The sequence below is a fragment of the Salvelinus sp. IW2-2015 genome, unplaced genomic scaffold, assembly GCF_002910315.2.
Source record: "Salvelinus sp. IW2-2015 unplaced genomic scaffold, ASM291031v2 Un_scaffold1117, whole genome shotgun sequence".
Classification (NCBI taxonomy): Eukaryota; Metazoa; Chordata; class Actinopteri; order Salmoniformes; family Salmonidae; genus Salvelinus; species Salvelinus sp. IW2-2015.
Genome location: NW_019942734.1, coordinates 95,276 through 106,764, shown reverse-complemented (window position 1 = coordinate 106,764; position 11,489 = coordinate 95,276). Strand labels below are relative to the sequence as shown.

At 46.7% G+C, this 11,489-nt stretch overlaps 1 protein-coding gene across 1 annotated transcript in view; it reads right to left on the bottom strand.

The window, feature by feature from the left end:
- Positions 1 to 11,489, bottom strand: part of LOC112069777 (AP-4 complex accessory subunit RUSC2-like) — a 25,873-nt gene that overhangs the window by 1,859 nt on the left and 12,525 nt on the right. Inside the window, 20 exon segments of the mRNA XM_024137153.2 lie at positions 108 to 284; positions 377 to 1,062; positions 1,065 to 1,121; positions 1,124 to 1,206; positions 1,209 to 1,293; positions 1,295 to 1,354; positions 1,356 to 1,409; positions 1,411 to 1,524; positions 1,526 to 1,566; positions 1,720 to 1,766; positions 1,906 to 1,919; positions 1,921 to 1,970; positions 1,973 to 2,010; positions 2,291 to 2,309; positions 2,385 to 2,503; positions 2,505 to 2,536; positions 3,227 to 3,303; positions 7,304 to 7,474; positions 7,645 to 7,866; positions 9,776 to 10,483. Of these exon segments, the coding sequence (XP_023992921.2) occupies positions 108 to 284; positions 377 to 1,062; positions 1,065 to 1,121; positions 1,124 to 1,206; positions 1,209 to 1,293; positions 1,295 to 1,354; positions 1,356 to 1,409; positions 1,411 to 1,524; positions 1,526 to 1,566; positions 1,720 to 1,766; positions 1,906 to 1,919; positions 1,921 to 1,970; positions 1,973 to 2,010; positions 2,291 to 2,309; positions 2,385 to 2,503; positions 2,505 to 2,536; positions 3,227 to 3,303; positions 7,304 to 7,474; positions 7,645 to 7,866; positions 9,776 to 10,483 (2,854 nt within the window).

Below are 11,489 nucleotides of genomic sequence, written 5' to 3'. Positions count from 1 at the left end.
GTTTTAAGTGTAATTTCATTATATTGCCGTGTTTTTAGTCTATTGTATTGCTGTGTTTTTAGCCTTTAAGTCCTTTAAGTATTTCGTACAGCTTTGGTTTATCTTACCACAGCTGTTTGGTGTGGCTCTCCTGTGGCAGCTGAGGAGGTGGAGAGGGTTGGTTCAGAGTGGGAGGGGCCGGAGGAGCTGAAGGCTCCACCCTCTTCACTGTCCCCGCCCCCACCGTCTGGGCTAAGAGGTCCAGCACGGACATGTCCAGACCTGTCAGCCATCCAGACGGCAGCCTACGAGGGACAAACAGAACAAAGAGAAATGTATTATAAAGAGGTAACTAATTTATTACTGTAGCACCTGTTCATCACTTCACTTCAGTCACCTGCTCCTCTTGCTTTTGGATGGTCTCTGCTCTGCTCCGTCTGGCCTGGAGGGGGTGCCACCACCCCCCATGCTGGACCCAAACAGTCTGACCCAGCGCATGCCCTGGCCCTGGGAGGGGTCTTCAGTCTGGGCCGCTGGCTGGGTCGCTGTGGCTTCTGTGGCCCTTGTGGTTCCTGGATCCTTCTCTTTCTCCTTGTCCTGGGTGAGCACTGACTCTGGGGGACTCCCCATCCAGGATGGTCTTCCTCTTCCCCTGGACCCCATCCACTCACCACTGGAGCTGGAGCTGCTCTTCCTGCTTCTCTCCCTAAGAACCTCCTCTTCCTGGCTAGACTCTGCCCCTTCCACAACACCCTTCCTGGGGAGTGGGTGCTGACTCTGGCTCCGCCTCTCTGCAGACTTCTTCCTCTTCTCGCTCTTAACGAACTTCGACCCACCCTGAGCTGATTGGTCGATATAGACCTGGGAACTCTGCATGAGCTGGTACCACCAGCACGCCTGGCGATCACGCTCCTGCCGCTGACGACCCTCCTCCGCCCAATCCCTCTCTCTCTCCTTCCTCCTTTCCTCCTGCTCTCCATCCTCCTCATGGCTTACTCCTTCCACCCCCTTCACTCTCTTTCCTGTGCCCTTCCCCCTCCCGCTCTCTCTCCACAGGTTTGCAAATCCTGTCCCTACTTCGGTTTATCCATTGGCTGTGCTTCTACAAGCCCCGCCCCTAAACGATCAATCCCCTCCCCCGCCCCTCTCTCCTCGACCCCATCCTCTGCTCACCCCCCTCTCTCTTCCCTCTCTCTCCAACCCCTTCCATCCTAGGCCACGTCCCTCTCGTCTCAGCCCCAACCTTTCTCTGTTCCCCACCCCGCCTCCTTCCTTTTTAACCTCCGCCCCTTCTCTCATAGACTCTGCCCTCCTGTGACTCCGAGCTCCACCCCCTCATGAGCTGAAGGTGGAGCATGCTGATGTTGTCCAGGCTCTTGGCCGGCGGAGGCGGAGCAGAGCTGTTCCTTGCTTCTCAGGTGCTCCTGGCTTCCTCTGGACCAATCGCGGCTCAAAGAGCAGATCCAGATCAAAGGGCAACAGAGACAGAGGCTGGAGAGGAGGAGGAGGCTCCTCCAAGAGAGGTTGGCATGGCCCCTGGGACACACGGCAGGAAACCCCATGGGGGTAGTGGAGCCGCTACGATGTCTGGGGAGACAGGCAGAGAGAAGAAGAGAACAACAACAAGAAGAAGAAGAAACGAGATGTTAGACTATCGAAGCACACAATACCAAACCTGGGTGAAGAAAGTAATCTCTTATCTTTCAAAGAGCTTAGCTAGGTGTGTTGATTTGGACTTACCTTCCTGAGCGTAGAGATGATTGAACCAAAATTCCAAAGATCGCAAGCTGAAACAGAGAGAAACAAAAGAGAAGTCGTTAACTTGACTCTTTCACTTGTACATGCTGACAACAAGAAACTTGTCTGTTTGATGGTGAGGAGACACCAGTAAACCGTGTTAGTATAGAGCACATAGAGGGTACTCACTTCAGCAGTCCCCAAGATGAATGAGTTGAGTCTCATGCTGTGGCTGGTGAGCTCTGAGTACTGGACACCTTGGAGAACAGGCTGTGGACAAACACAGGTACGGGCCTGATGGGGGAGGGGGGAGAGAGAGGAGGAGAGGAGAGAGAGAGAGAGAGAGAGAGAGAGAGAGGAGAGAGAGAGAGAAAGAAGGTGGAGAGATGGAGAAAGTGAGGTCAGAATTACAACAGAAAAAACTCTTCATCGTTCATTCACACATAAACATTATTGAATCATCTTCATAGTCATCATCATCATCATTAATCCATCTTCCTCACCCACTCCACCTGCTCCATCCCCTCCTCCGCCTGCCCCTCCTCCTCCTCCTCCTTCACTCTCCAGAACATACCTAGTTTGTGTGGAGGCCTCTACCAGGATCCAGGGATTATTGCTCTAATCATCATCATCATCATCATCATACCTAGTTGTGTGGAGGCCTCTACCCAGGCTCCAGGGCTGGTTGCGTCTCTGTCCGATGATCAGGTCCAGACGTAGGCCTTCAGCCCATCCCCCAGCACCCTCCCTTAGAGCCGGACACAGGTACTTCAGATCAGGTGGCCCACGTGGGACTCACCCAACTGTTACCCAGCTTCGCCTAGAGGACGGGGGAGGGTAGGGGGAGACGAAGGAGGTAGGAAAGGAGAGAGTGTGAACGGAAGGAAGGAGAGAGAGATGAGAGAGAGAGAGAGGTGTGGAAGGAAGGAGAGAGAGGAGGTGGTGGAAGGGGAGAGTGTGAAACAGGATGCAGCAGGAAGGAGAGAGAGGAGGGGTGGTGGAAGGGGAGAGTGTGTGAACAGGATGCAGAAGGAAGAGAGAGGAGGAGGTGGTGGAAGGGGAGAGTGTGGACAGGATGCAGAAGGAAGAGAGAGAGGAGTGGGGAAGGGCCGAGAGTGGTGAACAGATGCAGGAAGGAAGGAGAGAAGGAGGTGGTGGAAGAGGAGAGTGTGAACAGGATGCAGAAGGGAAGGAGCGAGAAGGGAGGTGTGAAGGGAGAGTGTTAGGGGACCCAGGATTGAGAAGGAAGGAGAGAGAGGAGGTGGTGGAAGGGGAGAGTGTGGACAGGATGCAGAAGGAAGGAGAGAGAGGTTAGAAAGATCGATAGAGAGAAAAGGGGAGAGAAATAGAGAGAGAAATAGAGAAATTATGATGAGGGAAAAAATACATTCTAATGTTGCAAAATCAAAACACTCCCTAGCAACCATCAAGAAAAGTAAACTCACAGAATGCAATATAACAGAATTACATAGTTGTCTTTAGGGGTAAATCACCCAGTAGAACACGATACCTTAACATCAGGGTCCCGACTGGTGCCAAAATGAGCCACGATTAAATCTACGGCTGTATTGATGGCTTTGACTAAACCTGAGAGAGAGAGAAGGGGAGAGAGAGGGAGAGAGAGGGAGAGAGAGGAAAGGTAGTCGATTACAAGAGGCCCTTCACAGCCTCTCAGCAGTAAGTATAGTCTAATACAGGCTGCAGTCACACTCTTTTATGTTATGCTAATCACACTCGTTTCTCCTTTCCACAAGGAGAATTAGTTAGTCCCCAATGGACAACCTAAAGCAGAAAATGTTGATTTGCAAGGCTTGAAAGTAGATATGAATTTCTTCATTATTGACAAAGCAGTGGTGAAGATGGGGAGGGGTATGTCTGTTAGAAAAAGATATTCTGCATTTGACACAAATCAACTGTTCAGGCTCTGTTCTTTTGTTACAAATTTTTTCTAATTTAACATTTATTTAACTAGGCAAGTCAGTTAAGAACAACTTCTTATTTACAGTGACGGCCAGGGAACAGTGGGTTAAACTGACTTGTTCAGGGGCAGAACTACAGATTTTTCTTTATCTTGTCAGCCGGTATAAAGGAGATGGACCCACTGGTTGCCCTCTAGGTTACAGAGAGCTGGTAGTCCCATCCACCAAACTACCAGGTGTGAAACAGGGAAGAGACTCAGGGGGTATGCTAATATGGTATAGAGCAGACCTAACTCACTCTATTAAATTAGTCAAAACAGGAACATTTTACATCTGGCTAGAAATTAATAAGGAAATTATCTTAACAGAGAAAAACTTCCTCATGTGTGCTACCTATATCCCCCCACTAGAATCCCCATACTTTAACGATGACAGCTTCTCTATCCTGGAGGGGGAAATCAAGAATTTCCAGGCCCAGGGACATGTACTTGTCTTTGGTGACCTAAATGCCAGAACCTGACACCCTCAGCACACAGGCGGACAAACACTTACATGGAGGTGACAGCACTACCTTCCTCATATGCCCCCCTAGACACAACTACAACAACATAACCAACCAAAAGGGTCACAACTCCTGGAGCTCTGTCGGACGCTGGGTATGTACATAGTCAATGGTAGGCTTCGAGGGGACTCCTTTGGTAGGTACACCTATAGCTCATCTCTTGGCAATTCCCGTACGACAGACCACGTATTCACCCTGCACATCATAATTGACAAACAAACAAACCAAAACAAAGGCAAAGTCTTCACATGCTTTGTTGATTTCAAAAAAGATTTCGACTCAATTTGGCATGAGTGCCTGCTATACAAATTGATGGAAAGGGGTGTTGGGGAAAAACCATACGACATTATAAAATCCATGTACACAAACAACAAGTGTGGGGTTAAAATTGACAAAAAAAACACAAGTCTTTTTACAAGGCCTGGGGGTCAGGGATTCAGCTTAACCCTCTTTAACATATATATCAATGAATTGGCGAGGGCACTAGAACAGTCTGCAGCACCCGGCCTCACCCGACTAGAATCTAAAGTCAAATGTCTACTGTTGGCTGATGATCTGGTGCTTCAGTCAACAACCAAGGAGGGCCTACAGCAGCACCTAGATCTTCTGCACAGATTCTATCAGACCTGGGCCCTGACAGTAAATCTCAGTAAGACAAAAATAATGGTGTTCCAAAAAAGGTCCAGTTGCCAGGACCCCGAATACAATTTCCACCTAGACACTGTTGCCCTAGAGCACACAAAAAAACGATACATACCTCGGCCTAAACATCAGCGCCACAGGTAACTTCCACAAAGCTGTGAATGATCTGAGCGATAAGGCAAGAAGGGCCTTCAATGCCATCAAAAGGAACATCAAATTTGACATACCAATTAGAATCTGGTTAAAAATATTTTAATCAATCTTTATGGTTGTGAGGTCTGGGGTCCGCTCACCAACCAAGAATTCACAAAATGGGACAAACACCAAATTGAGACAACGTAAAACCCCAAATAATGCATGCAGAGCAAAGTTAGGCCAATATCCTCTAATTATCAAAATCCAGAAAATAGCCGTTAAATTGTACAACCAACTAAAAGAAAGTGATTCCCAAACCTTCCATAACAAAGTCATCACCTACAGAGGAAAGAAACTGGAGAAGAGCCCCACTAAGCAAGCTGGACCTGGGGCTCTGTTCACAAACAAACCCCACAGAGCCCCAGGACAGAAACAGAATTAGACCCAACCAAATCATGAGAAAACAAAAAGATAATTACATGACAAATTGGAAAGAATTTACAAAAATACAGAGCAAACTAGAATGCTATTTGGCCCTAAACAGAGAGTACACAGTGGCAGAATACCTGACCCTGTGACTGACCCAACATTCAGGAAATCTTTGACTACAGGCAGACCTGGCTGTCAACAGAGGACAGGCTTCCCATGCCAATAAACACCCTTACATTGAAATTGATAGAAATAGGGAGCTAGGGAGAGAGAGAGAGACTACACTTAACATACTGCTGTGTTCAGTACCACAGTCAAGGAAGGTAAAGAGGAGAAGCCACAGTCATTTTTATGCTATATTCTGATGTCACAAGCACAAACATACAGCGCCTTCGGAAAGTATTCAGACCCCTTGACTTTTTCCACATTTTGGTACGTTACAGCCTTATTTTAAAATGTATTAAATTGTTTTTTTCCCCTTCAATCTACAGTACACACAATACCCCCATAATGACAAAGCTTAAACAGTTATATTTTTTTACACATTTATATGAAATAAAAAACTGAAATATCACATTTACAGAAGTATTCAGACCCTTTACTCAGTACTTTGTTGAAGCACCTTTGGCAGCGATTACAGCCTTGAGTCTTCTTGGGTATGACGCTACAAGCTTGGCAGCGTCGCTGCACAGCTATTTTCAGGTTTCTCCAGAGATGTTCGATTGGGTTCAAGTCCGGGCTCTGTCTGGGCCACTCAAGGACATTCAGAGACTTGTCCCGAAGCCACTCCAGCGTTGTCTTGGCTGTGTGCTTAGGGTTGTTGTCCTGTTGGAAGGTGAACCTTCGCACCAGTCTGAGGTCCTGAGCGCTCTGGAGCAGGTTTTCATCAAGGATCAATCTGTACTTTGCTCTGTTCATCTTTACCTTGATCCTGACTAGTCTCCCAGTCCCTGCCGCTGAAAAACATCCCCACAGCATGATGCTGCCACCACCATGCTTCACCATAGGGATGGTGCCAGGTTATCTCCAGACGTGACGCTAGTTTACAGGCCAAAGTGTTCAATCTTGGTTTCATCAGACCAGAGAATCTTGTTTCTCATGGTCTGAGAGTCCTTTAGGTGCCTTTAGGCAAACTCCAAGCGGGCTGTCATGTGCCTTTTACTGAGAAGTGGCTTCCGTCTGGCCACGCTACCATAAAGGCCTGATTGGTGGAGTGCTGCAGAGATGGTTGTCCTTCTGGAAGGTTCTTCCATCTCCAAAGAGGAACTCTGGAGCTCTGTCAGAGTGACCATTGGGTTCTTAGTCACCTCCCCGCCCAAGGCTCTTCTCCTCCGATTTTTCAGTTTGGCCGGGAGGCCAGCTCTAGGAAGAGTCTCGGTGGTTCCAAACCTCTTCCATTTAAAAATGATGGAGGACACTGTGTTCTTGGGGACCTTCAATGCGGCAAAAAAAATTTGGTACACTTCCCCAGATCTGTGTCTCGACACAATCCTGTGTCTGAGCTCTACAGACAATTGCTGCGACCTCATGGCTTGGTTTTTGCTCGGACATGCACTGTCAACTGTGGGACATTATATAGACAAGTGTGTGCCTTTCCAGATAATGTCCAAACAATTTAATTTAGCACAGTTGGACTTCAATCAAGTTGTAGAAACATCTCAAGGATGATCAATGGAAACAGGATGCACCTGAGCTCAATTTCGAGTTTCATAGCAAAGGGTCTGAATACTTATGTATATAAGAGGATTTTTTGGTTGTAAATTTGTCAAAGAACCCTTGACCTTTTAAAAAAATGGAATCCATTTTAGATTAAAGCTGTAATGTAACAAAATGTGGAGAAAAGTCAAGGGGTCTGAATACTTTCCGAATGCACGGTTTATACTACACCACTTGATCACACCTCTCTTCTGCTGCAGGTTCACGGAGATGTGGGATTGTGAGGAAGTGGAGGACGATGACGAAGAGGATGCGTCAGGAGAGAGACAGAACTCGTCTGGAGGACGCTCCGTCAGGGAGAAGTAGTCTGGCAGGAAGTCACTGTAGTACTGCTGCAGCTGCTTCACAGACTGGCCTGAGAACACACACGTAAGATGAGAAAATCACACACAAATGCACACACACACACACGCACACATACAAAAATACGCACACACACACACACACACACACACACACACACACACACACGCACACACACACACACACAGCATCTAATCAGCAAGGTTAGTAGTATATGTGCACCATTGAGTCGTCCCAGGGCGTGGCCACTAGAGGCCGGAGGGAAGTCAAACACATTCCGTCGTGTGATTCGCTGTCCCCTGGCCACGCCCCTACGACCATTCCCGTCCAGACTGCCTGATAGGGCAGGTACGCCTGATCCCCCAGAGGAACACCTCTCCACCCCCAGGGGGTTCCTACGACGATACTCCCTCCATTTCAGAGTCTGGGGAGAGAGGTGGTGTCCTGTGGGGGAGGATGGGCGGAGGGGACGGGGGAATGATGGGGGTGAAGAAGTGGTGTGTGAAAAGAGAAGGAGCCAAAAGAGGGGTGATGGTAGACAGGGAGATGAGAGAGGTTGGTTATCATGTGGAGGATTGGGGAAAGCAAGATTAAATGAGGAGAGAGAGGTCGACGAAGTGTACATGGTAGAAGGCAGAGGAAGAGGAACGTTGAAAATATGAGAGAGATGGGGTGAGTGTACATGGTACGAAAAATAGGATAAAAGAATAAATGATTATGGATAAGAAGAAAAAGAAAGACAAGAGAGTCAGTAAGAGAGTATATCTGTTAAATCACCATGACTACAGTATATCTGTTAAATCACATGACTACAGTATATAACAGTATATCTTGTTAAATCACACTGACTACAGTATATCTGTTAAATCACATGACTAGAGTATATCTGTTAAATCACACTGACTACAGTATATAAATATATCTGTAAATCACCATGACTACAGTATATCTGTTTAATCACACTGACTACAGTATATAACAGTATATCTGTTAAATCACCATGACTACAGTATAAAACAGTATATCTGTTAAATCACATGACTACAGTATATAACAGTATATCTGTTGAATCACCATGACTACAGTATTATAATCAGTTATCTGTTAAATGACCTGACTACAGTATATCTGTTAAATCACCATGACTAAGTATATCTGTTAAATCACCACTGACTACGTATCTGTTAATACCCTGACTACGTATATCTGTTAAATCATCACATGACTACAGTATATACAATATATCTGTTAATCACCATGACTACAGTATATAACAGTATATCTGTATAATCACCCTGACTACAGTATATCTGTTAATCACCATGACTAGATATATCTGTTAAATCACACTGACTACAGTATATCTGTTAATGACCCTGACTGAGTATATCTGTTAAATCACCATGACCACAGTATATCTGTTAAATCACACTGACTAACAGTATATCTGTTAAATCACCATGACTACAGTACATCTGTTAAATCACCATGACTACAGTATATAATAGTATATCTGTTAAATGACCCTGACTACAGTATATCTGTTAATCTACCATGACTACAGTATATAACAATATATCTGTTAATCACCATGACTACAGTATATCAATAACAGATATTCTGTTAAATCACCCTGACTACAGTATATCTGTTAAATCACCATGACTACAGTATATAAGTATATTGTTAAATCACCTGACTACCAGTATATAACAGTACATATTGTTAAATCACCATGACTACAGTTAGATCTGTTAAATCACCATGACTACAGTATAATCTTGTTAAATCACCATGACACATAAGTATATAAATCTTATATCTGTTAATCACCATGACTACAGTATATTACAGTATATCTGTTAAATCAACCATGACTACAGTATATAACAGTACATCTGTTAAATCACAATGACTACAGTATATCTGTTAAACATCACCATGACTACAGTATATAACAGTACATCTGTTAATCACCAATGACTACAGTATATCTGATAAATCAGCCATGGATACAGGTATCTAACTGTATTAAACCCATGATCAAGTATATAACAGTATCTCGTTAAATCAACGATACTTACAGTGTGTCTGTTAATCACATGACTACAGTATATAACAGTATATCTGTTAAATCACCATGACTACAGTATATCTGTTAAATCACCATAAGAGGTGAGTTGACCGCAAACAAATAACGTATAACAGAAAGAAAATAAGAAAAAAGACTGAAAGAAACCCATAGAAGACATGAGGGGGACAGGACTGGCCAACCCATAATCCAACAACCTCACTGATACCACCACATACATGACAACTCCTGACCGGACCGCACTGAGATAGAGACACCTACCATGTTGTGTCCTGGACCCTGGTCCTCTGCTCCCCTCCACAGGGTCTGACGTCTCCTCGTATCGCAGTGAAATCTCACTGTCCTGGAGCACGACCGGCAGGACGGGGAGGGTCCCACGGTGACACTGACCCTGCACCTGGCCCGGGACCGGAGGCAGCATGGGGGGCACCGCATCCCGCTTCACACCCAGGGGCGGAGGTGGATGAGTGGGAGGCAGAGGGACAGCCGCAAGTCGTGCTGGTGGGGGAGGGGTATGGTGGAGGGGCAGGAGCCCGGCCGACAGGGGGCAGGAGAGGCTGAGAGGAGTCTGGGGGCTGGGGGTGCAGGTAGAACAGGAAGTGGAGGTCACCCCCTGGAGGCGAACGGGGGAATAGCTACCCAGCGGCGAGGGCCGGACAGAACCAGGGCCGAGCGGAGCCACCGCTGACACCATCCCACCCATCGTACCACCACTCTGGCATCGACGCACAGAGTCTTCCCATCGGTCGTCGTCGACCCCATCAGACCCCTCTGGACCTCCAGAAGGCCCTCCACCCCGCGCCTGCATCCCAGAGACGTAGCCCGGCAGCAGGGGAAGAATGGGCTTGGGCCGGGACAGCTTGGAGAACTGGTGGTGGAAGGTGAAGGGTTGGATGGGGAGGGTGGTAGGACGCTGGTCTTTAGTGTAGCGGACAACAGCAGAGCTGCACGAAGAGCTGGAGAGACCACCTGAAGGAAAGAGAGATGGAGAGATGGAGAGAGAGAGAGAGAGAGAGAGACAGACAACAGACGACGAGACGAGAGCAGACCAGAGAGCAGACAGAAGAGCAACAGAAAAGGACAGACAGAGAGAGGACAGACAGGCAGAGACGAGACAGACAGACAGAGAGCAGAAGACAGACAAGACAGAAGAGAGGCAGACAGAGAGGACAGGAAGCAGAGAGCAGCAGACAGAGAGCGCAAGAAGGAACAAAACCAAAGACGAGGAGTATTTTTTTCAGTCAGAGGACAGTACTCATGACTCAATACTGCTTCTGTGGCTGAGATGTGTTACTGCATCCATGCTGACTGACATTCCATGGGACATAAAACAGCTTGCGCATGTTGCTGCTGACGTCACACACACCCCCGTTGCTCACGCAGCGACCAGATCGAGGAATACAAACACACACGCCACACACACACACACTGACATGCTACAGTAACTGCTCACACACTGATACGGATACACAGAGAGACAGAAAGAAGAGAATACTGGAAAAAGCTGTTCTTTGGTGTTTCTGCTGTAGGACAGACTGACGCAGTATTCTCCATTGTGTGTGTGTGCCATCACAGTATACTGTGTCTCTAGTTACAAGGCAAGTCTGGCTGTATGTGATCAGAGACTATCTGTCTGTTGACCGCCTAGCAGCTTTCTGGCATTTGTGTTTGTCTCTGTGATCAATTCAACTTACCCTTCATTTCCTACAATGTTTTATTCATTTGTAATACAGACGTGTAATGGCTGATACAGTTCCTGTGTCGTCAGTTATTATCAGGGAATAAACCATGCTTTGTAAATTATGATGACGGAGCTAAATTGAGAATTGTGCCAAGAGAAAAAATGCTAACCTTTACTGACCTTGTCTGTCTCTCTCTCTCTCTCTCTCTCTCATCTCTCTCTCTCTCTCTCTCTCTCTCTCTCTCTCTCTCTCTCTCTCTCTCTCTCTTCTCTCCCTCATTCTCTCTCTCTCTC